A 25,895-nucleotide genomic window follows, 5' to 3' on the forward strand; every position below is an offset into this window, starting at 1 on the left:
GGGATGAGTCCGTTTATGGCGAATTACGGGTGTCACCCCAGGGCTTTCCCAGGGGAAGGGGAGGGAAGTTGGAGTGTTCCCGCAGCTGAAAAATTTGTGGAAGAGATGGAGGCTTTACACCACCGTTCAGGGAAGGGAGGGAATTTCTGGGTCAGCAAAGTGAAACACCCTTGCATCCACAGATGGAGGAAAGGGAACTCAGTGGCCATGCAGCTGAAATTCTCGATTCCAGGTGGAAAGGGGGGCGAGTGGAATATTTGGTGGCATGGGAGGGGGAGCCAGAAGAGGAAAACGCATGGGTCCCAGCAGAAGAGATTAGGGATGAGTATCTGCAGGAGGAGTTTCATAGCAGGTATCCGAGAAAGCCCAAACCACCAGAGAGGTTCTAGGGGGAGCAATTTGGCACCACCGATGAAGAGGAAGAGTTTGCGGGGTTTTCCGCCTCCGAAGAGGAGGAATGGGATTTGTCCGGAGAAGAATCCGACTGGGGAGATTGGGGAGAGAGAAGAGACAGCAGCAAATGGAGAGGGGTGTTTGAAACATCGGACGGAGAGGAGAGTTCCTTCCGGGGGTTTCCTGCCTCACCATCGGAGGAAAGGATGGGGGGTGGAGGGCCCTGGGAGGGAGGTGGATGTCAGGGAACTGACATCAGAGCAGAGGGGAGAGGCGAGGCTCCCAGATTCTGCAGGAGAGGGAACGAGTAAGGGAAGAGAGAGAACGTCATCTGGGGAAGGAAGTCCAGGTGACACCGGGAAGAAGGGAGAGGCAGAGAGCATCTCGGAGGAGAGGCTCCGAGACTCTTCCAGTGAAGTCAGTGAGGAGGGTGGAGGACCACCACTCGGCACGCCCACTCTGCGCAGAAGGCTTCCGCGCAGAGAGGCGAGGCGAAGGTTGTCCGTTAAGGAATTCTTATGCTGGAGGAAATTTAGGAGACGCCCACTCACGGATTCTGCTAGTGACTGAGCAGCAGCGGCAAGGCTGCTCAGTCAGGGAAAGACACAACCACCCCTAAGCAGTTTGGAACGGCTGGAGATTTACACACAAGCAACCCCATTTACTGTGACACACTACATTCTTGATTAAATTATCTTTCCATTGCTATATAATATTATGGTATTGCAGTCATACCTCGGGTTACAGTCACTTTAGGTTGTGTGTTTTCAGGTTGTGCACTGAGCTGAACCTGGAAGTACCGGAATGGCTTACTTCCAGGTTTCAGTGCTCGCACATGCGCAGAACCACCAAATTATGACCCACACATGCACAGATGCAACGCTGCAGGTTGCGAACGCTGCGGGTTGTGAACATGTCTCCCACATGGATCATGTTTGCAACCCGAGCATCCACTGTCCTCCAAAAGAAGTGGTGTTATGAGCCATCAAACATCTGAAATGCACTTTTTTCTAAAAGGCTTTCACAATTTTACCACTACAGTATATCAAAGAAAGCAACATTCAACAACCCATCAGAATCTAATAATAAATATGTTGGTTAATGACAAACAACAAAGGTAATGAACAAGCACCCAACTCCCTTCAGTTCTTCTGCATTTGTTCCTGAGGATCTAATCCCTTTTTGTCTCCGTTGCAGATTGTGATGAATTGCAGATCGAGAACAAGGCTGAACAAGAGAAAATCCCCAGAGAGGAGAAGCCATGGAAAAATTTGGAGTGTGGAGACAGCTGCACTCAGAGCTCCAATCTCACTAAGCATCAGAGAATTCATACAGGAGACAAACCCTATCAGTGTGTGGAATGTGGGAAGAGCTTCAGTTGGAGCTCCCATCTCACTTACCATCAGAGAATTCATACAGGTGAGAAACCCTATCAGTGTGTGGAATGTGGGAAGAGCTTCAGTTGGAGCTCCCATCTCACTAACCATCAGAGAATTCATACAGGGGAGAAACCCTATCAGTGTGTGGAATGTGGAAAGAGCTTCAGTCAGAGTTCTGATGTCACTAAGCATCAGAGAATTCATACAGGGGAGAAACCCTATCAGTGTGGGGAATGTGGAAAGAAATTCATTACAAGCTCCAGTCTCACTTCCCATCAGAGAATTCATACAGGAGAGAAACCCTATCAGTGTGGGGAATGTGGAAAGAGCTTCAGCAAGAGCTCGGAACTCACTTCCCATCAGAGAAATCATACAGGAGAGAAACCCTATCAGTGTGGGGAATGTGGAAAGAGCTTCAGGCAGAGCTCGGATCTCACTTCCCATCAGAGAATTCATACAGGGGAGAAACCCTATCAGTGTGGGGAATGTGGAAAGAGCTTCAATAAGAACTCCAATCTCACTTCCCATCAGAGAATTCATACAAGGGAGAAACCCTATCAGTGTGGGGAATGTGGAAAGAGCTTCAGTCAGAGCTCCAATCTCAGTTCCCATCAGAGAATTCATACAGGGGAGAAACCCTATCAGTGTGGGGAATGTGGAAAGAGCTTCAGGCAGAGCTCGGATCTCACTTCCCATCAGAGAATTCATACAGGGGAGAAACCCTATCAGTGTGGGGAATGTGGAAAGAAATTCATTACAAGTTCCAGTCTCACTTCCCATCAGAGAATTCATACAGGAGAGAAACCCTATCAGTGTGGGGAATGTGGAAAGAGCTTCAGCAAGAGCTCGGAACTCACTTCCCATCAGAGAAATCATACAGGAGAGAAACCCTATCAGTGTGGGGAATGTGGAAAGAAATTCATTACAAGCTCCAGTCTCACTTCCCATCAGAGAATTCATACAGGAGAGAAACCCTATCATTGTGTGGAATGTGGAAAGAAATTCATTACAAGCTCCAGTCTCACTTCCCATCAGAGAATTCATACAGGGGAGAAACCCTATCAGTGTGGGGAATGTGGAAAGAAATTCATTACAAGCTCCAGTCTCACTTCCCATCAGAGAATTCATACAGGAGAGAAACCCTATCAGTGTGGGGAATGTGAAAAGAGCTTCTGGGTGAGCTCTGATCTCACTAAGCATCAGAGAATTCATACAGGGGAGAAACCCTATCAGTGTGGGGAATGTGGAAAGAGCTTCAGGCAGAGCTCGGATCTCACTTCCCATCAGAGAATTCATACAGGGGAGAAACCCTATCAGTGTGGGGAATGTGGAAAGAGCTTCAATAAGAACTCCAATCTCACTTCCCATCAGAGAATTCATACAAGGGAGAAACCCTATTAGTGTGGGGAATGTGGAAAGAGCTTCAATAAGAACTCCAATCTCACTTCCCATCAGAGAATTCATACAGGAGAGAAACCCTATCAGTGTGGGGAATGTGGAAAGAGCTTCAGGCAGAGCTCGGATCTTAGTTCCCATCAGAGAATTCATACAGGGGAGAAACCCTATCAGTGCTTTGAATGTGGAAAGAGCTTCAGTCACAGCTCTGCTGTCACTAAGCATCAGAGAATTCATACAGGGGAGAAACCCTTCATTCTATAGCTTTAGGAGCCTTGTTAATACGCACCTTTTTAACCAGGCCTTTGGCTGATTGACATCTAAGGCCCTTTTAAAATGTGGTGGGGAGTTGAGTTATCATGTGTATTTTGTGTTTTTATGTTGTAACCGTCCTGAGACATGTGGGAACAGGAGTCTACACTTAAAGGCTGAGGGGGTTTTGCCCCCCAATGATATATTTGAGGGGGCCACTCCCCCAGTTGATAGGCATTGCTATTCCAATGGCCTGCATGCGTCATGTGTTTGATTGTGCAAAGCAGGCCTTACCTGGCCCCCCACCAATATTTTATTCAAGTTGGCACCCCTGGGTCGGGTGGTAGACAAATTAAATAAATACATAAATCACCTTCCTTTGCACATGTTTCAGCCTGTCAATATCTTTATTTTTTATCATTTTTAATATTTATGTGCCTTTCATCTGAAGATTTCACAACAGAAACATACAGGATAAAAGCATGGCTTTCTCAAAAACAAGAAAAGCCAGAGAAATCTCTCTTCCCCTTTTTTTTGGATGGAGTTACAAACTTTGTTGATCAGGGAACAGCTGTGGAAATAGTGCATCTTGATTTCAGTAAGGCTTTTGACGTAGTCCCCATAATATTTTTGTGATTAAGCTTCTAAAATGTGGTCTGAATGAGGAAACTCTTAGGTGGATTTGACTGACCGAACCCAAACAGTCCTCCTCCATGGTTCCTCGTCATCCTGGGGGAAAGTGACAAGAGGGGTGCTGCAGGGTTCTGTCCTGGGCCCATTGTTGTTCAACGTCTTTATGAACGACCTGGATGAAGGAACTGAGGGGGTGCTCATCCCATTTGCGGAGGACACCAAACGGGGAGCGGAGGCCAATGTGGCAGAAGGCAGAATGAAGCAACCAGAAATCAACTCCACCCGATGGACTGGTGACCCCCTCCTCCTTTTCCTCTCCCCCCAAGACATCAATAAAGCCAACACGATCAATATTCCCCCCAGCCTCACACCTCCACAGAGATCCCCACCCAACACCAGTCCAGGTGACATAAAAAGACACTCCCCATTACCCAGCAATCTACAACTCGCTCTCAGCACCCCTCCCCACGCCTTACTAAGTAAATTAATTCCCCTTGTTGCCAGGATTTTTAAGGTACCAGTGAGCCACTCAAATTGTGTCCCAGAATTGACAGACGCAGCAGTGGAGAACAAGAAAGTGATATTTATTGCTGAGCAATAAGTGACCCAGTGGAATCCTTTCCCAAAGACTGGGCCCCGGGCTCCAGCGCCCAGAGGCTTTATACCTGAGTACATACATGACATAAGCGATACAATCGCACACAGCAGCAAAAAGAAAACCAATGAGCGCATTCTAGCCTTGCCCCCTGATCATGTAAAGAGTTCCCTCCCAACTTCTGCTTTTTCAGTCTGAACATGCATTTAACCTTTCCCCTGATTTATGGTAAGGAGGAAGAAAAAGGAACTTCGGCCCTTACGCTCCTACGCGACCATCTGCTATACCGGGACATTCTGCGGTTAGCATCTTCCTGTTTGAGCTACTCGGGACCCTGTCTGGACGAGGGGAAAGTGCCAGCACAGCAGATTTATTGCTTCCCCCTTATGTTAGCGAGACACTGAGAAGAACAAGGGAAGCGAACTGGGGCAGAGTTCATTTCGGATTCTTCCGATCTAAGCAATATGCTATAAGCTTTTGCAGAAGCCGTCATGATTCAAACATGGATTATATAAAAATCATTATAAGGATATATGGTTATATGGCTAACTGATTATATGAAAAGCATAAGGGTAGAATTCCTCCAGGTGGTCATGCTTCACCCCAACCTCAATAAAACAATCCACAAACAGGCTAAAATCTGACAAACAAGCAGCACATTGGGGCTGCCAGAGCATATCAACACCCTCATCCCTACCCCAACATACCAGTGATGTTAATAACATTATCAACATTGCTTATGGACCCTATATCCAACATAGGCGTCACAAAGTTGGTTGGACGATGGATGGCAGCCAACAGATTGAGGTTGAATCCTGTCAAGACAGAAGTACTGTTTGGGGGGACAGGAGGCGGGCGGGTATGGAGGACTCCCTGGTCCTGAATGGGGTAACTGTGCCCCTGAAGGACCAGGTGCGCAGCCTGGGAGTCATTTTGGACTCACAGCTGTCCATGGAGGCACAGGTCAATTCTGTGTCCAGGGCAGCTGTTTACCAGCTCCATCTAGTACACAGGTTGAGACCCTACCTGCCCACGGACTGTCTCGCCAGAGTGGTGCATGCTCTGGGTATCTCCTGCTTGGACTACTGCAATGCGCTTTAGGTGGGGCTATCTTTGAAGCAGACCCAGAAACTACAAGTAGTCCAGAATGCGGCAGCTAGACTGGTGACTGGGAGCGGCCGCCAAGACCACATAACACCGTTCTTGAAAGACCTACATTGGCTCTCAGTGCGTTTCCGAGCACAATTCAAAGTGTTGGTGCCTCGGTCTAGTATATCTGAAGGAACGTCTCCACCCCCGTTGCTCTGCCTGGACACTGAGATCTAGCACCAAGGGCCTTCTGGTGGTTCCCTCACTGCGAGAAGCCCAGTTAAAGGGAACCAGGCAGAGGGCCTTCTCGGTAGTGGCGCCCGCCCTGTGGAACGCCCTCCCACCAAATGTCAAAGAGAAGAACAACTACCAGACTTTTTGAAGACATCTGAAGGCAGCCCTGTTTAGGGAAGCTTTTAATGTTTGATGCATTATGATATTTTAATATTTTGTTGGAAGCCACCCAAAGTGGCTGGGGAAGCCCAGCCAGATGGGCGGGGTATAAATAATAAATTATTATTTTTATTAAGACACTTAACATCGTTTCACTGACCACTTCCTATCGCAAACAACAGGGAGGATGGCCTGTCCTTGAACAAAGAACTCAGGCCAGCTGAGACCTAGGACCAACTGGCTAAATGCCAGATGGCCCATGATACCCCAAATAAACACCTATATGACTACATAGGGGATACTTTCTGCAACCCACCCCCCCACTCTTTAACCCAAATCTAATTCTAACCCCCCTGCTTCCCTACCCACCACACTCTAGATCAGCACAATTTCACTGGTTTGATGGACAATACAAGGTGAGAGACACAGGGCAACCCGAACGGGCTGGCATGGAATCACCCTCTATAGTAGATAAGCAAGATGGCTAGCTTAAAAGCAATTGCATTAAATGTGAGGGGGTTGGGAAACCCCATCAAAAGAAAATGCATCACTTGTATGTAAACACCATGAAACCACACACCGCCTTCCTACAATAAATACACAACCCTCCCAGACTCCTGGGCGATCCCTGCTTCAGTCAACAATGAGTTGCACCTGGCTCAGCGAAGTCCTGTGGAGTAGCCATAATACTCAGTAGAGACCTGAACTTCAAAGCCACAACAGTCCTCAAAGACAAAAGAGGCAGACTCATTTTTGCTAAAGGGACACTAGATGGCAAAACTAAACTGACAATTGGCTCCATATATGCCCCAGACTTGAAACATCTAGAGTTCATCCAAAAAACATTAAACAAGTTCCTCTCCTCCGAAGGGGAAGCAATTCCGGGGGGGGGGGGTGACCTCAACCTAAATATGAAAAGCATATCCCTGAAAGACACCCCTCCTACAACCCCATGGGCAACCTTCCTCTGAAGGAAACCCCAACAATTAGGGACTCTTACAAGTTGCTAAAAAAGCATGGCCTCCATGGGGCTGTCCCTGAATAAGTTTGGCCCAACCCATAGCCGTGGACATGCCTTGGATCTGGTGTTTACCTCTATGGATGTTGGTGATCTGACACTAAGTAAAAGCGAAACAAAAGAAGTGCCATGGTCAGACCACTTCCTGGTGCACCTGGACTTCTCTGCGACCCATCCCCTCTGCAGGGAGGTGGGACCAATTCGGATGGTCCGCCCCCACCACTTAATGGATCCAAATGGTTTCCAGAGAGCGGTAGGGGATGCTTTATCCCATGTTGATGGCCTTTCAGCTGATTCCCTGGTGGCCCGCTGGAATGTGGAGTTAACCAGGGCTATTGACTGTTTGGCTCCGAAGAGCCCGGACAGCCCCGTGGTTTTCCACGGATCTGAGGGCAATGAAACAATCGTTGAGATGGCTAGAGCGCCGGTGGCGAATAACTCATTCCGAATCTGACCAGACACAGGTTAGAGCTCAACGTTGAGCCTACCAAGTGGCGATAGGGACGGCGAAGAAGAATTTCTTCACCGCCTCTATTGCATCTGCAGAAAACAGCAGCATGAGACTTTTTCAGGTGGTTCACAATTTAGCGGAACCACCTGCAACATCGGGGCCCAGTACGGGCCACATGTTCTCCTGCAATGATTTTGCAAAGTTTTTTGCAGATAAAATCGCTCAGATTCGGGAAGAAGTAGACTCCACTGTGGGAGCAGGACCGGGGCGGGAGAGTGCTAGAGTCCTGTCTAGTCAAGTTGTGTGGGATCAGTTCCAATCTGTTACCTCCAAGGATGTGGACAGGCTGCTTGGACGAGTGAAACCAACCACCTGTCTCCTGGATCCTTGCCCATCCTGGCTTATAAAAGCTAGCCGGGAAGGACTGGGCGATGGGCTTCGTGGGGTGGTGAATGCTTCCCTCCGTGAGGGAGCCTTCCCAGACCTGCTGAAAGAGCCGGCTATTAAACTGCTTCTTTAAAAACCATCTTTATTGCGGCCACGATGGCCAACTATCGCCCAGTCTCAAATCTTCCATTCCTGGGCAAGGTGATTGAGCGAGCGGTTGCTGAACAACTCCAGGCACGCCTGGAAGAAGCGGACCATTTGGATCCCTTCCAGTCGGGATTCAGACCTCATCATGGGACTGAAACTGCCTTGGTCGCACTGGTTGATGATCTCCGGCGCGCTAGGGACAAAGGTGAGAACTGTTTCCTAGTTCTGCTGGATCATTTTTAACGTGTGATATTTTACTGTATTTTTAGTTTCTATGGAAGCCGCCCAGAGTGGCTGGGGAGGCCCAGCCAGATGGGCGGGGTATAAATAATAAATTATTATTATTATTATTATTTGGGGTGAAGAAAACCCAGGAGACACCAGCCACACATTCTTGTCTGGGCGCCATGGCACAGTGTCCACCTGGACAGCATTCTGCTCACACAAGGTCGGATCCCCTCAGTAGAATCAATCAATGTAGGTAACATTAAAATCACAGATCACGCCCCAGTAGAAGTTACCCTCAAAATAGGAGGGGGGACACAAGCCACCCCATCATGGTCCTTCAGTCCCATCCTAACCACAAATAAACAGAGAGAGTCTCACAAAACTCAAAAAACAATGTAGGTACAAACAACCCCGCTCCTATGGGATGCAATGAAAGCGGTCACCAGAGGAGCTTGTATAAAGGAGAAAGCATCCCTTAAAAAACAAACCTCCTTAAAAGTTAGCAAGATAGAACAAGACATCACGGCCCTCTCATCATGCTACAAACAAACAGGATCTAAAAAAGTCCTTAATGTTGTGATATGGATGCAATGCAGCTGCAAACTGCTAGCTTGAAAACAAAACATGATGGGAATGTTGGGACTGTCCGTGGGAAACAGAGGGATAGTCAGTTCACAGGGCAATGCGCCGGAATAAGCTCAGAGTGTAATATGAGCTCTTCCTCTTCCTCTTGTACAGGAAGTCTTTGTCACTTGTTTGCCGATGCTTGAAGAGAGCAGACATGATTTCTGTTATGCTGAAGAGTCAGAAATAAAGCAATGTAAATAGACGTTTCTGAGCATCTCTTTCCCCTACCGGGGGGGGGGCAGGAAAGAGTGGGTGTGCCCTTCCCACGCTGGGGAGGACACGCAGCACGCTTTAATTATGATTGCAAGTGAGTAGCAGCAGCAGCAGCCCAGAGCTGGACGGACCCTCGGAGAGGGCCAGGGCCGTCTTTACCTGGGGGGTGCAAGGGGTGGGGGCCAGGGGCTGCCACTGAAGCCGCCTAAGCTCTTAGCCATCTACCTGTTAAGAAGTAATAAATTATTTTGATCAAGCTAGAAAAACAAAATACATATATACCCAGGTATTACTGAAATGTATACCTACTTTATCTCTAAAGGACTTGAGACTGGGTGTGCTCATTTACCAAAGATGCGCCTGGACTGGTGTTGGGTGGGGATCTCTGTGGAGGTGTAAGGCTGGGGGGGGGGGGAAATATTGATCATGTTAGCCGTATTGATGGCTTGGGGGGAGAGGAAAAGGAGGAGGGGGTCACCAGTCCATCGGGTTGAGGTGATTTCTGGTTGCTTCATTCTGCCTTCTGCCACATTGGCCTCCGCTCCCCGTTTGGTGTCCTCCGCAAATGGGATGAGCATCCCTTCAGTTCCTTCATCCAAGTCGTTCATAAAGAGGTTGAACAACAACGGGCCCAGGACAGAACCCTGCAGCACCCCTCTTGTCACTTTTCCCCAGGATGACGAGGAACCATAGAGGAGGAGTGTTTGGGTTCGGTTAGTCAAATCCACCTAAGAGTTTCCTCATCCAGCCCACATTTTAGAAGCTTAATCGCAAAAATATTATGGGGGACTACGTCAAAAGCCTTACTGAAATCAAGATGCACTATTTCCACAGCTGTTCCCTGATCAACAAAGTTTGTAACTCCATCCAGAAAAAGGGGGGAGAGATTTCTCTGGCTTTTCTTGTTTTTGTATGTTTATGTTTTTGTATGTTTATGTTGTGAAATCTTCAGATGAAAGGCACATGAATATTAAAAATGATAAAAAATAAGGATATTGACAGGCTGAAACATTTGCAAAGGAAGGTGATTTATGTATTTATTTAATTTGTCTACCACCCAACCTAGTGGTGCCAACTTGAATAAAATATTGGTGGGGGGCCAGGTAAGGCCTGCTTTGCACAATCAAACACATGACGCATGCAGGCCATTGGAATGGTAATGCCTATCAACTGGGGGGTGGCCTCCTAAAATATATCATTGGGGGGCAAAAACCCCTCAGCCTCTAAGTGTTGACTCCTGTTCCCACGTCTCAGGACGGTTACAACATAAAAACACAACATAAAAACACAAAATACACATCAGTAACTCATCTCCCCACCACATGTTAAAAGGGCCTTAGATGTTAATCAGCCGAGGGCCTGGTTAAAAAGGTGTGTATTAACAAGGCTCCTAAAGCTATAGAATGAAGGGTTTATCCCCTGTATGAATTCTCTGATGCTTAGTGACAGCAGAGCTGTGACTGAAGCTCTTTCCACATTCCCCACACTGATAGGGTTTCTCTCCTGTGTGAATTCTCTGATGGGAATTGAGGTTGGAGCTCTGACTGAAGCTCTTTCCACATTCCATGCACTGATAGGGTTTCTCCCCTGTATGAATTCTCTGATGCTTAGTGAGATGGGAGCTCGTCCTGAAGCTCTTCCCACATTCCCCACACTGATAGGGTTTCTCCCCTGTATGAATTCTCTGATGGGAATTGAGATTGGAGCTCTGACTGAAGCTCTTCCCACATTCCATGCACTGATAGGGTTTCTCCCCTGTATGAAGTTTCTGATGCTTAGTGACAGCAGAGCAGAGACTGAAGCTCTTTTCACATTCCCCACACTGATAGGGTTTCTCTGCTGTATGAATTCTCTGATGGGAAGTGAGACTGGAGCTTGTAATGAATTTCTTTCCACATTCCCCACACTGATAGGGTTTCTCCCCTGTATGAATTCTCTGATGATTAGAGAGATGGGCGCTCCAACTAAAGCTCTTCCCACATTCCACACACTGATAGGGTTTCTCCCCTGTATGACTTCTCTGATGCTTAGTGACATCAGAACTGTGACGGAAGCTCTTTCCACATTCCACACACTGATAGGGTTTCTCACCTGTATGAATTCTTTGATGGGAAGTGAGAGAGGAGCTATCAGTGAAGCTCTTTCCACATTCCCCACACTGATAGGGTTTCTCCCCTGTATGAATTCTCTGATGATTAGAGAGATGGGCGCTCCAACTAAAGCTCTTCCCACATTCCACACACTGATAGGGTTTCTCCCCTGTATGACTTCTCTGATGCTTAGTGACAGCAGAGCTGTGACTGAAGCTCTTTTCACATTCCCCACACTGATAGGGTTTCTCCCCTGTATGACTTCTCTTATGGTAAGTGAGATGGGAGCTCTGAATGAAGCTCTTCCCACATTCCATGCACTGATAGGGTTTCTCCCCTGTATGAAGTTTCTGATGCTTAGTGACAGCAGAGCTGTGACTGAAGCTCTTTTCACATTGCCCACACTGATAGGGTTTCTCTCCTGTATGAATTCTCTGATGGGAAGTGAGACTGGAGCTTGTAATGAATTTCTTTCCACATTCCCCACACTGATAGGGTTTATCCCCTGTATGAATTCTCTGATGGGAAGTGAGATTGGAGTTCTTATTGAAGCTCTTTCCACATTCCCCACACTGATAGGGTTTCTCCCCTGTATGAATTCTTTGATGAGAAGTGAGATGGCAGCTCATACTGAAGCTCTTTCCACATTCCACACACTGATAGGGTTTCTCCCCTGTATGAATTCTCTGATGCTTAGTGAGATGGGAGCTCCAACTAAAGCTCTTTCCACATTCCCCACACTGATACGGTTTGTCTCCTGTATGAATTCTCTGATGCTTAGTGAGATTGGAGCTCTGAGTGCAGCTGTCTCCACACTCCAAATTTTTGCATGGCTTCTCCTCTCTGGGGATTTTGTCATGTTCACCTTTGTTCTCGATTTCCAATTCATCACAATCTGCAATGGAGACAAAAAGGGATTAGAGTCTCAGGAACAAATGAAGAAGAACTGAAGGGAGTTGCGTGTGTGTTCATTACCTTTGTGGTTTGTCATTAACCAATATATTTCTTATTAGATTCTGATGGGTTGTTGAATGTTGCTTTCTTTGATATACTGTAGTGGTAAAATTGTGACCAAGCTGCGGGAGGCAGTGGAAGATAGGGGTGCCTGGCGTGCTCTGGTCCATGGTGTCTGGGCCTGGGCAGTTCAGAGACCCAACCGTGGTATAAAAGGGCAGAACTGGAGGAAGATGTTTCACAGAAAAAACTGCAATTTGCTGTTCAAGGTTTATTGTGGGAGTGTTAGTTCCCAGGGGTTGTATTGGGCGCTGTTGAGCTCTGTGGAAATGTTTGAGGTTTGTTACATAGAGGTATTTTTTGAATTTCCAGGCAGATAGGACAATCCCACAGGGAGCCTTACCAAGAGAGGCCACGATCCCACGATTCTCCTCCATGACGTCCTTATGCAGAGCTCTCTGGTCAGGATCCAGCAATGCCCACTCCTCGTCCGTGAAACAAACAGCGACATCTTCAAAGCACACTGGACCCTAAAAGAAAAAGGAAATGTACTCTTCCGAGACAGCAGAAATATGATCTGCTACACAATGCTCTGTTCTTTCCTTCCTCTTAATTGCTGTGTTGTTTTGATACGATTGCTTTCAATAGGATTGACACTTTGACACGCATTCTGGAAACGTATGTCTAGATGCTTGGTTCTCGCCTTAAACTGCCCAGATTCTGCCAACTTCAGACAGGGTTGATTGTCTTCCCAAACAGTGATGGGCAGGCAACAATCCCCATAGATCTCTTGCACCAGGCATCTACAGAACTCCAGTTCCCTGCACAATTCCGACAGTGCAATGAACTCAGCCTCAGTAGAGGACAGCGCAATGAAACTTTGCTTCCAGGACTTCCACCCAACTAGAGATTCCCCAAGGTTTATTACCATCCCAGATACGGACTTCCTGTCATCCAGATTCACCCCGTTGCTATCTGCCCATTAAGTAAGCGCCGTCTCACCTGCAGCTGACAGCTTGAGATTGAAGTCCTTGGTATCCTGCAGGTAACGCAGCACCCGCTTGATACCATGCCAGGCATTTACACTGGGCTTTGATGCTTCCCTACTGAGCAGATTGGTAGCAAAAGCAATGTCCGGCCTGCTCCATTGGGACAGATACAACAGACTACCCAGAGCTGACTGGAAGAGCTCAGCGTTTTCGCACTCAACGCGTTCTGCTAGCCGACTGTCTTTCACGTAGCTCGTCTCCATGGGTACTCTAACCCCTGCACAATCAGACATTCTGAACTTCTCAAGCAACTGCTCAATCTTGCCTTTCTGACTGAGCAAGAAGCTTCCATCTTCAGTCCTGTCTATCTGAACACCTAAGTAGATCCTTACTGCACCCAGGTTCTTGAGCTGAAACCGTTTTCCAAGCTCTTTGGCAAACTTCTGCACCTGTTTGTTTGCCCCTGAGATGTGAATGATGTCATCAACAAAGATCAACACCATTTCCTGTGACTCTCCTGACCCTTTAAGGTACAGGCAGCTGTCAGCAAGACTCTTCTTGAAACCTAGCTTCTCTAAGGCTTTAAGCCATAAATGGACTTGTGAAACTTCCATACAGTATTCGGCTCATTGCCCTCAAACGCTGGAGGAGGAAGCATGTACAGATCCTCCTGGAGGTCTGAGTTCAAATAGGCCACATCCACATCAAAGTGATACACCTGAAAAACTCTGTGCAGCAATGGCTAAGAGCATGTGCAGAGTTTCACTTTTGGAAGTGGGGGCATATACCTCAGTATAATGCAGCCCCTTTTGCTGCGTGAACCCTCTGGCTACTAGTCTAGCCTTGTACTGTGGTTCCCCTGTTGCTGTGGGTTTAAGACGGTAAACCCAGCGGCTGCTCACAGCCTGCTTGCCCACTGGCAACGTTGTGAGGGAGAACACACCTAGAGACTCCATTGAGCTCATCTCCTTCTGCATTGCCTCATGCCCTTTCCTGGCTTCTTCCTGAGGCAGTTTCTGAACACCCTCAAAACTCTCGGATTCACACTGTGCCATGCCAACCCACACACTTGTGACTGCAAACCTGTCAGGAGGTTTACCTTTCGTTGTGCGAGCTGAACATCTCAACCCAGTTTCAGGTACCCCCTCAGACCCACTAGGAACAGCTAGAACGTCCTTTGCCTCAGAGAGCTCCCCCTCTGGACTTCCGGGTTGGCGCCATCGCCGAATGGCGGACTCCCTCCGAGCTCCGGAGGGAGTCTGCTCGGCAGGGGCTGGGTCCTACCGCGCCGGCGACGCGGGGACCCTCAAAAACCACGGGCATGGAGCCCGTGGACATGGGGACTCGGCTGGTACCGTCAGCGCCCTCCCGACTCGTGAAGGAGCCTTTTTAAAGGCTACGGATCGGGTGCCGGGGAGTGGCGTGGTACTGTGAGTCTATCGCTTCCCCTGCCGAGCGCAGCCGCATGCCATTCGTCGGAGAGCGCTGGCTTCTTCCATTGGAAATTCGGACATTTAACAACAACCCGTGAGTAATTGGGTAACCGGGTATAAAAGGAGAAAAAAAGGAATTTTTTTCGGATTCGGCACAAGCGGGGGGGATCTAAAAAGGAAGTCAGTCCCCTCCCTGATTGTAAACATGCTAAAACAAGGACTGAGAAACCAAGATCGATCCAGAAGTTTATTGCTGATAAAAAATATCAATTCCACTATGGGATACTACAAGAGTTGTGCTGGAGGAGAAAAGTCGAGGGTGAGAGGGAAAAGGCAACCCCCCCCCTGGGAACCGGGGCGATTTGGAGAACCTGGTGGAGAGAGATGGAGAGTTTGACAGCTGTCAAAGTAGCTGTCAAACCTTGAGAATACAAAGAGGACTTTGTTACAAGTATTTTGCTGGTTAATTTTGTTACAATTGGACATAATTATGGATACAAAATGTCGGGGGGGGGGAGAAACAACAACTTGACTTTTGGATTAGAGAACACAAAGTTACTGCAACCCCCCTAGAGGGGCTTCGGGACATTACAAGTGGCGTATGTGGAAAACTACTCCGGGATGTGTACTGGTCTTAGCTCCTGGGAAAGTAGCAAAACTGAAATATTGTTTTGTCTACAGAGGTGACAACACAATAGAATCTTTCTATTGAAGCAAGGTAGGAACTGGACGTAAGTTTTTGTTCCTGAATAACAAACCTCTGTAGAGATACTAGATTTCAGAATAAGAATGGTTTTGCAGCTGAACAAGACAGAAACCTGAGAAAGTAAGAAACAAAAGAGCAAAGGACCAACTATGCCACGGAAAGAACAATGGGAGGAGCAACAATGACCAAGGGAAATTAAAGGCCTCTATTAGACTGGATTTTTGAAATTAAACATTATTAAAACAAGCAAATTTAAAGAAAACCGGCAAGATGGATTGAGGAAAATTTGGCTGTGGACTTGAGACCTCCAGGCCGACAACATACAGACTGATGGACATGGGGAATCCAAACCGGGGAAGGGAGGGGGAATTCTAGAATCCAAAGGCTATGTAACCAACTTTTGGAATCTTCTTCTATCTTCTATCTTTTATCTTTCTATATAACTTTGGTATTTTGATTTAACATGTTTTGGAAAAAAAAAGGGGGGAATTCGTGGAAGGAAACGGGCCAGATCTTGGGGGAAAAATCTTTGTCTTATTTTGTTAAAGATGAGGAGGGATGTTAAGATTGTAATTTAAATTGGCTAATAGGTACAACATATTAGGTTTAAATTGGGAATGAGAACTTGTGGAACCAACGTATGGAAAGGGGAATACAGTCGGGAGGGGAAGGAGGGAGTCCCAGAAAGAAGGTTATGAAAATAAGGGTTTAAAATTGGTCTTTCTTTTTCTTTCTTTTCTTTATCTTTTCTATCTTTTCTATTCTGTTATTATTGGAAATTTTAATAAATATGATTATAAAAAAACAACAACAGAGAGCTCCCCCTCTGACTTACTGCGCCGTTTAGACTTCTCAGCTGAACCTGTGGGTGAGGAAGGAGCACTTCTCTGTTCAAGCTTCACAGCTTTAGGAGAAGTTCTTCCCTCTACCTGCTCTGGGTCAGGACTCTGTGCCTCAGCAGCAGGTTCAACCTCTACCTCTTCCTCATCAGCAGAGTCAAGCAGACTCTCTGAAAGAACATCAGGGTTCCCATGTATGTGTGTCCATCCATTCTACTCACAGAACTCAGCACTGCTGCTGAGCAGAATCCTGGACTGATTGCCTGTTGGATAGGCAAATCTCCACCCCATGGTCCCTGGCTCATACCCACAGAAAATCATCTTTTGGGACCTAGGGCCACCCTTTCTGAGCTTGGCCTTTGGCACAATGACCCGGGTCTCGCAGCCTGAGTACAGCTGGGTTAAAGTGGTTCTGTTATGTCTTCTGTCAAGGTCATGCTGACTATAAGAAGAGGCCAGAAGGAGACTGGGTTTCTTTCTCTCTCTCTCTCTCTTCCTTCTGGTGTTCTGTACATAGCATGCTGAGTGTTGAAGTTTAAACTTATTATAAGTTGTGGGAAATTTCAGTTAAGTTTGCTGCAACTGGATTTCTTATGGACAGGGCCAATCCTGAATGTTTTGGATTTGGGACCATTATGCTCATTTGTCTTCAGTAGCAGTAAAGCTCTGCTGGGTGAAATACAATTGCCTCTGGTCTATTTTGGGGGATCCTGCAACGTCTTTACGTTTTCACTCTGGTAACTATACATTGGAGTTCTGCCTGGATCAATACTGAGTAGAATTCCATGACAGGGTCTTCCTCCATGAAATCAGCTGCCAAAAGAGAAGGCCACTAGCTCCCCACAGCTTTCCAAGTCCCCTCCTCTCTGGGGTTTCTGGCAAGCGATTGAACAGTGCGCCAGTGTGCAGCCTGCCTTTGCTCCTCCATTGTCAGACAACTCCTGGCTCAGAGAGACAAGCAGGGAGGGGGGCTTATGGCAGAAGGAGAGGGAGCCCCCGGTGGCTCCTCCTTCTTCTGACTCACCTCTGCCTCTCGACCTTCCTCCTCCCACTCGTCTCCTTCCTCTTCTGCCTCTGATTCTGCACTGCATTCTGCCTCAGAGTCTCCCAGCTCACTAAGCCCTGTTATCCCTTCAGCTTCTGACACCTCCTCTTCCCAGGCTTCTCCCTCTTCTCCCTCTGACCGCTCATCCTTCCTCCACCTCCACTCCTTGGGCTGAGACATTTTCCCTTCCTGGTTCCCCGGCTGCTTCCTCCCACCATTCCTCTGTGCCCAACCAGTCCATGACATTGCTCCATCCCTCGGCCTCTGTCCCCACAAGGCAGCTCCCCCTGACCTGATCTGGTTCCACAGCCGCTGCTTCCCTTCTGCCCCCATGAAAAGGTGGATCAGGAGGTCTTGCTGGCATCATTCTGTCTCCTGAAAGAGAAAACAGGTAAGCAGGATGCCAGGCGTGCCCATGTCTCTCACAGGTGAAACAGAGCATCTCTATCTACAGATGGGCCTTTCAGAAAGCCTTACCTGCTGAGAGCATTTGGACATTTGTGCCCATTTCATATGTTAGTCATGCAGAAATACATCTCTCCTTCTCTGGACCCTTCCTCCCAACTCCCCCCCCAAAAAAAAGACTTGATGAAAAGAACCCAGAGATTATATGGGAAACCAACAGAATGAGACCAAATGGAGAAAAACCTCCTTCCTCCTTACCCAGTGGCCTCTCTCTGGTGTCCAACAGAGGCCTTTCTGCCTCACAGGAATCTAGGTCCATTTCCTCAAAACAATCCTTTTCCTGAAAAAGCAACAAGGATTCAAAACAGAGAATGAATGACAAGAAATAGCAGAAAGATAATGGAAAAGTAAAAAAACTTTAAGGGTGTGAGATCTCATTCCATGGATGCCTTCCCAGAAAAAGGATGGGCCATCAGCAGAGCATTATGGGATGTTCTCCATCCTCTTTGGAGCCCCTAATAATAATAATAATAATTTTTTATTTCTACCCCACCCTCCCTAGCCAGAGCCAATCTTTTGGCGGCTAACATCATAAATCTAACACAGTATACAAAGAACATAAGAACAGGCAATCGATTAATTAAAATACTTCTTAAAATTAGTTCAAAACAAATTAAAATCTGGACAGACGGCAGTCCACTGGAATAATAATAATAATAATAATAATAATAATAATAATAATAATTTATTATTTATACCCCACACATCTGGCTGGATTTTCCCAGCCACTCTGGGCGGTTTCCAAAAGAATATTAAAATACTGTGATACATCAAACATTAAAAACTTCCCTAAACAGGGCTGCCTTCAGATGTCTTCTAAAAGTCTGGTAGTTGTTCTTCTCTTTGACATCTGCTGGAAGGGCGTTCCACAGGGAGGGCGCCACTACCGAGAAGGCCCTCTAGCTTGTTCCCTGTAACTCGGCCTGTCGCAGTGAGGGAACCACCAGAAGGCCCTCGGCACTGGACCTCAGCGTCCGGGCAGAATGATGGGGGTGGAGACGCTCCTTCAGGTATACTGGACAGAGGCCGTTTAGGGCTTTAAAGGTCAGCACCAACACTTTGAATTGTGCTCGGAAACGTACAGGGAGCCAATGTAGGTCTTTCAAGACCGGTGTTATGTGGTCTCGGCGGCTGCTCCCAGTCACCAGTCTGGCTGCCGCATTCTGGATTACTTGTACTTTCCAGGTCACCTTCAAAGGTAGCCCCACGTAGAGCACATTGCAGTAGTCCAAGCAGGATATACCCAGAGCATGCACCACTCTGGCGAGGCAGTCCGCAGGCAGATAGGGTCTCAGCCTGCGTACCAGATGGAGCTGGTACACATCTGCCCTGGACACGGATTTAACCTGTGCCTCCATGGGCAGCTGTGAGTCCAAAATGACTCCCAGGTTGTGCACCTGGTCCTTCAGGGGCACAGCTACATCATTCAGGACCAGGGAATCCTCCACACCTGCCCGCCTCCTGTCCCCCCAAAAACAGTACTTCTGTCTTGTCAGGATTCAATCTCAATCTGTTAGCCACCATCCATCCACCAACCATCTGCCTCCAGACACACAGGACCTTCACCGCCTTCACTGGTGCTGATTTAAAAGAGAGGTAGAGCTGGGTATCATCTGCATACTGATGGACACCCAGCCCAAACCCCTTGATGATCTCTCCCACCGGCTGCATGTAGATGGTATCAAACGCCGCTGAGAGATCCAGCAGAACTAGGAAACAGCTCTCACCTTTGTCCCTAGCCCGCCGGAGATGATCAGCCAGTGCGACCAAGGCAGTTTCAGTCCCGTGATGAGCTCTGAATCCCGACTGGAAGGGATCCAAATGGTCCGCTTCTTCCAGGCGTGCCTGGAGTTGTTCGGCAACCGCTCGCTCAATCACCTTGCCCAGGAATGGAAGATTTGAGACTGGGCGATAGTTGGCCATCGTGGCCGCAATAAAGATGGTTTTTGAAGAAGTGGTTTAAAGCATCCCCTACCACTCTCTGGAAACCATTTGGATCCATTAAGTGGCGGGGGCGGACCATCCGAATTGGTCCCACCTCCCTGCAGAGGGGAAGGGTCACGGAGAAGTCCATTTGCACCAGGAAATGATCTGACCTTGGCACTTCTTTCGTTTCGCTTTTACTTAGTGTCAGATCACCAACATCCATGGAGGTAAACACCAGGTCCAAGGCATGTCTGCGGCTATGGGTTGGGCAGGACTTATTCAGGGACAGCCCCATGGAGGCCATGCTTTCCACGAAGTCCCGAGCGGCCCCTTGTAAGGTCGTGTCGGCATGGATGTTAAAATCCCCCAGGACAACCAAGCTAGGTGTCTCCAGGAGAACATCCGCCACGACCTGAAGCAGCTCAGGCAGGGAATCCTTGGTGCAGCGGGGAGGTCGGTACACCAAAAGGAATCCTGTACTGCCCCTATTGCCCAACTTCCAGAACATGCACTCAGAGAACTGGGTCTTCCCAATAGGACGCCTGGTGCAAACTAATGACTTCCTAAAAATCACTGCAACCCCCCCTCCCCGCCCACATGACCTGGGTTGCTGTGCGTAAGAGAAACCTGGTGGACAAGCAGCGGCAAGGACAGGCCCATCTGCTTCATCCAACCAAGTCTCTGTCACACATGCCAGGTCAAGTCCTCCATCCATGATCAAGTCAAGTAAAAATGAGAGTGGTTAATATTCGCTAGGGCCAACTACTGTTACCACTGGTCTTATAAAGGAGGTGTGAGCGGGCTAGGAAGCCTCTTTAATGCTTATTCTTGTAGTGAAAGAAAAGAATCAGACTGAACCCTGAACCCTGAAGGCCTGGCGGAACAGCTCTGTCTTGCATGCTCTGAGGAAAGATGTCAAATCCCACAGTGCCCTGGTCTCTTGTGAGAGAGCGTTCCACCAGGACGGAGCCACATCCGAAAAGGCCCTGGCTCTGGTCAAGGTAGTATCCAGAGGAAAGTCTCCCTCACCTGCTTTCTCTCCTCTGCCTGACTCAGGAGGAAACCTTCGGCCAGGGCCACCGCCTGGGAACTGGTCTCTGCTCCACAGTCCCTCACCCAGCTCTCCATCTCCGGGGGAAGGACAGCCAGGAACTGCTCCAAGATCACCAGGTCCAGCATCTCAGCTTTCGTGTGCCTTTCTGGCTTCAGCCACTGAAGGTCAAGGTGGTGGAGTCGGCTGCAAACCTCTCGGGGTCCTTTGGCCTCCTGGCAGCAGAACTGCCTCAACAGTTGGCTCTGCACCTCTGAGTGGAGGGTGTCCTCCTCACCCAGGATCTTCAGCACAGAGTTTTCCCAGAATCCCCCACTGCTCCCAGTTTGGTTGGCATGGCCTCTTCCTGCTTCAGGGCCAGCTGTGTCTCGCTGATCCATCTGTGCTCTCAGGAAGCCTCGGAGAGATCGGAAGGAACCCTTTGGTCTTCTGCCAATTCCTGTCCGTCTGAATGAGAAGCTCTAGCAAATCCTAGGAAGCAAATACATTGTTCTGTTACAGAATTTGTAGGTCAGGAGAAGAAACAGATCCCTGAACAAGCATGGATGAGTCTTGCCAGGAATCAGGACTGGACGGTAGCAGAGCCCAAACCATGAGATACCTTTTTGAAAAGAAAGAGGAGGAGGAAGGGGAGAAGAAGTCAGTCTCCAGCCCTCTAGCAATGCAGAATGTGGAGGCAACTGAAGGGATTTCTGGGAGATGAGTCAGCCTGGTTGCTCCTGCCTTCCAGTCAATGCATGAAGTCAGAACTGACTGACAAGGGAGGCATTTGAGAAATGGATGCTTGGCTCTAGTGGGGGTCCTCATCCGGGGGTCCTCAGGAGTTGCTCCCCACCCCCACTCCCCTGCTTCTGTCTCCTTTTCTTGCACTTGGACTCTCTGCCGCTCTCAAGACAGACTCCTGGGGTGGGGTCCTTTTTCTTTGCTCTGAGGGCCAGGTATACATCTGTTCAACCCCCTGAGGGCCAAGTGGGTGGGGCCAAATACATCTCCTTTGGAATTTAGGCAGCTAATTGATTATTATTATTCTCTTAGATGGCTTAACACACGCACAGCCCTTGATGCCAAGGTCCCTGGAGGCTCAGTGAGCAGCAGCGCGCATTTCCGGCTGCTTTGCCAGCAACAATCCCTTTGGGAGAGAGAGGATGTGGTCCTGGGATGCCCTGCTCTGGGTGCGAGGGGATTGCTGCAGTGGCCTCCGTGGGGAGCTGCCCTGGGAGAGACTGGGAAACTGGTCCCCAATGCAGCAGCCAGACTCTGGGCTGGGATCCCTCTCTTTACTCCTGGCCTCTCTCTCTCTCCCACCTTTCCTTCCTCCCTCCCTGTGGGGTTTTCTTGGGGGGGTGTCTAGCCCACCTCCTTGTCCAGCTTTCGAAAACCATTTGCACCTGTTCCCTCTGTTGTGCAGTGATGCTGAGAAGACGTCACACAGAGTCAAAGTTCTAGGGACTCCTTTGTTTGAAGAAGGGAGATTTTTTCTGAAAGGGGGGGTGGAGGGTCAAATGAGTTTGGGATCCTCTGATCTGCAGGAAGGAGAGCGTGGCAGACCTGGCCCCTCCCTGATCAGGCCCCCCCCCCGGCCTCCTCCCCTGCTGCAGCCCTGGGACCCCCACCAGATCCCAGAGAGAGAGGAGACTCACCAGATCCCAGAGAGAGAGGAGGCTCACCAGATCCCAGGAGGGAGAGCGAGGCAGCCCTTGCAGGAGAGACACCCAAGCAGGGAAGGACTGGGGAGGGAGGGGCCTTGGCTCTGGAGGACCTGCCCCCCCCGTCCGCTTGCTGGCCTCTCTAGGAAGGCAGCTCGGTTCCCGTTAACCCTTGCAGTGCCGAGTCCCCCCAGTTCAGCCCCCCCCCCGCGCATTGCACACTCGCTTAGCCAGGGCAGAACTCTGATTTCTATTCATTTCTGTTCTTTTGAATGGCTCTAAGGGGGCAGCTTCCTCCTGGATCCGCCTATTGGGGGGGGGCCTTTGGCTCTTGGCTGGGCTCTGAGCATCTCCCTCGGTCCCTTGGGGGGGGCCTTTGGCTCTTGGCTGGGCTCTGAGCATCTCCCTCGGTCCCTTTTTTTGGGGGGGGGCTGTGGCTCTTGGCTGGGCTCTGAGCATCTCCCTCTGTCCCTTTGGGGGGGGCCTTTGGCTCTTGGCTGGGCTCTGAGCATCTCCCTCGGTCCCTTGGGGGGGGCCTTTGGCTCTTGGCTGGGCTCTGAGCATCTCCCTCGGTCCCTTTTTTTGGGGGGGGGCTGTGGCTCTTGGCTGGGCTCTGAGCATCTCCCTCTGTCCCTTTTGGGGGGCCTTTGGCTCTTGGCTGGGCTCTGAGCATCTCCCTCGGTCCCTTGGGGGGGGCCTTTGGCTCTTGGCTGGGCTCTGAGCATCTCCCTCGGTCCCTTTGGGGGGGGGCCTTTGGCTCTTGGCTGGGCTCTGAGCATCTCCCTCGGTCCCTTGGGGGGGGCCTTTGGCTCTTGGCTGGGCTCTGAGCATCTCCCTCGGTCCCTTTTTTTGGGGGGCCCTTGGCTCTTGGCTGGGCTCTGAGCATCTCCCTCGGTCCCTTGGGGGGGGCCTTTGGCTCTTGGCTGGGCTCTGAGCATCTCCCTCGGTCCCTTTGGGGGGGGGGCCTTTGGCTCTTGGCTGGGCTCTGAGCATCTCCCTCGGTCCCTTGGGGGGGGCCTTTGACTCTTGGCTGGGCTCTGAGCATCTCCCTCGGTCCCTTTGGGGGGGCCTTTGGCTCTTGGCTGGGCTCTGAGCATCTCCCTCTGTCCCTTTGGGGGGGGCCTTTGGCTCTTGGCTGGGCTCTGAGCATCTCCCTCGGTCCCTTTGGGGGGGGGCCTTTGGCTCTTGGCTGGGCTCTGAGCATCTCCCTCGGTCCCTTTGGGGGGGCCTTTGGCTCTTGGCTGGGCTCTGAGCATCTCCCTCTGTCCCTTTGGGGGGGGCCTTTGGCTCTTGGCTGGGCTCTGAGCATCTCCCTCGGTCCCTTTTTGGGGGGCCTTTGGCTCTTGGCTGGGCTCTGAGCATCTCCCTCGGTCCCTTTGGGGGGGGGCCTTTGGCTCTTGGCTGGGCTCTGAGCATCTCCCTCGGTCCCTTGGGGGGGGGCCTTTGGCTCTTGGCTGGGCTCTGAGCATCTCCTTCGGTCCCTTTGGGGGGGGGGCCTTTGGCTCTTGGCTGGGCTCTGAGCATCTCCCTCGGTCCCTTGGGGGGGGCCTTTGGCTCTTGGCTGGGCTCTGAGCATCTCCCTCGGTCCCTTTGGGGGGGGCCTTTGGCTCTTGGCTGGGCTCTGAGCATCTCCCTCGGTCCCTTTGGGGGGGCCTTTGGCTCTTGGCTGGGCTCTGAGCATCTCCCTCGGTCCCTTTGGGGGGGGGCCTTTGGCTCTTGGCTGGGCTCTGAGCATCTCCCTCGGTCCCTTTTTGGGGGGACTTTGGCTCTTGGCTGGGCTCTGAGCATCTCCCTCGGTCCCTTGGGGGGGGCCTTTGGCTCTTGGCTGGGCTCTGAGCATCTCCCTCGGTCCCTTTGGGGGGCCTTTGGCTCTTGGCTGGGCTCTGAGCATCTCCCTCAGTCCCTTTGGGGGGGGGCCTTTGGCTCTTGGCTGGGCTCTGAGCATCTCCCTCGGTCCCTTTTGGGGGGGGCCTTTGGCTCTTGGCTGGGCTCTGAGCATCTCCCTCGGTCCCTTTGGGGGGGCCTTTGGCTCTTGGCTGGGCTCTGAGCATCTCCCTCGGTCCCTTTGGGGGGGGGCCTTTGGCTCTCAGCTGGGCTCTGAGCATCTCCCTCGGTCCCTTTGGGGGGGGCCTTTGGCTCTTGGCTGGGCTCTGAGCATCTCCCTCGGTCCCTTGGGGGGGGGCCTTTGGCTCTTGGCTGGGCTCTGAGCATCTCCCTCGGTCCCTTTGGGGGGGGGCCTTTGGCTCTTGGCTGGGCTCTGAGCATCTCCCTCGGTCCCTTTGGGGGGGGCCTTTGGCTCTCAGCTGGGCTCTGAGCATCTCCCTCGGTCCCTTTGGGGGGGCCTTTGGCTCTTGGCTGGGCTCTGAGCATCTCCCTCGGTCCCTTTGGGGGGGCCTTTGGCTCTTGGCTGGGCTCTGAGCATCTCCCTCGGTCCCTTTGGGGGGGGCCTTTGGCTCTTGGCTGGGCTCTGAGCATCTCCCTCGGTCCCTTTGGGGGGGGCCTTTGGCTCTTGGCTGGGCTCTGAGCATCTCCCTCGGTCCCTTGGGGGGGCATTTGGCTCTTGGCTGGGCTCTGAGCATCTCCCTCGGTCCCTTTTTTTGGGGGGGGGCCTTTGGCTCTTTGGCTCTTGGCTGGGCTCTGAGCATCTCCCTCGGTCCCTTTGGGGGGGGCCTTTGGCTCTTGGCTGGGCTCTGAGCATCTCCCTCGGTCCCTTTGGGGGGGCCTTTGGCTCTTGGCTGGGCTCTGAGCATCTCCCTCGGTCCCTTTTTTTGGGGGGGGCTGTGGCTCTTGGCTGGGCTCTGAGCATCTCCCTCGGTCCCTTTGGGGGGGGCCTTTGGCTCAGGGCTGGGCTCTGAGCATCTCCCTCGGTCCCTTTGGGGGGGCCTTTGGCTCTTGGCTGGGCTCTGAGCATCTCCCTCTGTCCCTTTGGGGGGGGCCTTTGGCTCTTGGCTGGGCTCTGAGCATCTCCCTCGGTCCCTTTGGGGGGGGGCCTTTGGCTCTTGGCTGGGCTCTGAGCATCTCCCTCTGTCCCTTTGGGGGGGGCCTTTGGCTCTGGGCTGGGCTCTGAGCATCTCCCTCTGTCCCTTTGGGGGGGGCCTTTGGCTCTTGGCTGGGCTCTGAGCATCTCCCTCGGTCCCTTTGGGGGGGGGCCTTTGGCTCTTGGCTGGGCTCTGAGCATCTCCCTCAGTCCCTTTTTGGGGGGCCTTTGGCTCTTGGCTGGGCTCTGAGCATCTCCCTCAGTCCCTTTTTGGGGGGCCTTTGGCTCTTGGCTGGGCTCTGAGCATCTCCCTCGGTCCCTTTTTGGGGGGGGCCTTTGGCTCTTGGCTTGGCTCTGAGCATCTCCCTCGGTCCCTTTGGGGGGGGTCTTTGGCTCTTGGCTGGGCTCTGAGCATCTCCCTCGGTCCCTTTGGGGGGGGGCCTTTGGCTCTTGGCTGGGCTCTGAGCATCTCCCTCGGTCCCTTTTTTGGGGGGGCCTTTGGCTCTTGGCTTGGCTCTGAGCATCTCCCTCGGTCCCTTGGGGGGGGGGTCTTTGGCTCTTGGCTGGGCTCTGA

General features: G+C 50.6%; 3 protein-coding genes across 12 annotated transcripts in view; 2 read left to right on the plus strand and 1 right to left on the minus strand.

Moving 5' to 3' along the window:
• The window catches only part of LOC309531527 (uncharacterized protein), a 91,971-nt gene extending 88,797 nt beyond the window's left edge, over positions 1 to 3,174 (plus strand). For 5 of the 8 annotated variants that reach the window (XM_082221108.1, XM_082221109.1, XM_082221107.1 and 2 more), the window contains one exon: positions 1,591 to 3,174. In XM_082221108.1, coding sequence (XP_082077234.1) covers positions 1,591 to 3,173 — 1,583 coding nt within the window. In that variant the 3' untranslated portion in view covers position 3,174. The remainder of the gene's footprint in view (positions 1 to 1,590) is intronic. The other 3 variants (XM_082221111.1, XM_082221112.1, XM_082221110.1) reach the window with 3 other exon arrangements.
• LOC309531532 (uncharacterized protein) lies at positions 3,174 to 3,803 on the plus strand (the record flags this gene model as incomplete). Its single annotated transcript, XM_082221123.1, has 1 exon — positions 3,174 to 3,803. A coding segment is annotated over one exon (258 nt), but the record flags the coding sequence as incomplete, so codon positions are not given.
• Positions 3,804 to 9,616: 5,813 nt separating this feature from the next.
• On the minus strand, positions 9,617 to 22,469 carry LOC309531526 (uncharacterized protein). 3 transcript variants are annotated; one of them, XM_082221104.1, is made up of 6 exons: positions 22,366 to 22,469; positions 20,677 to 21,169; positions 17,920 to 18,001; positions 17,549 to 17,631; positions 12,648 to 12,774; positions 9,617 to 12,185 (listed from the first exon to the last, which is right to left on the minus strand). In XM_082221104.1, the coding sequence occupies exons 2-6, from the start codon at positions 21,076 to 21,078 to the stop codon at positions 10,597 to 10,599; spliced, it is 2,283 nt and encodes a 760-aa protein (XP_082077230.1). In that variant the 5' UTR covers positions 21,079 to 21,169; positions 22,366 to 22,469; the 3' UTR covers positions 9,617 to 10,596. The 3 variants fall into 3 exon arrangements, with proteins under 3 accessions (XP_082077230.1, XP_082077229.1, XP_082077231.1); XM_082221103.1 differs by lacking the exon at positions 22,366 to 22,469 and having other exon boundaries at positions 20,677 to 21,351; XM_082221105.1 differs by lacking the exons at positions 17,549 to 17,631; positions 17,920 to 18,001; positions 20,677 to 21,169; positions 22,366 to 22,469 and adding an exon at positions 16,208 to 17,533.
• Between the last annotated feature and the right edge of the window lie 3,426 nt (positions 22,470 to 25,895).

This window comes from Podarcis vaucheri (assembly GCF_965113315.1).
Source record: "Podarcis vaucheri genome assembly, chromosome: 4".
Taxonomy (NCBI): Eukaryota; Metazoa; Chordata; class Lepidosauria; order Squamata; family Lacertidae; genus Podarcis; species Podarcis vaucheri.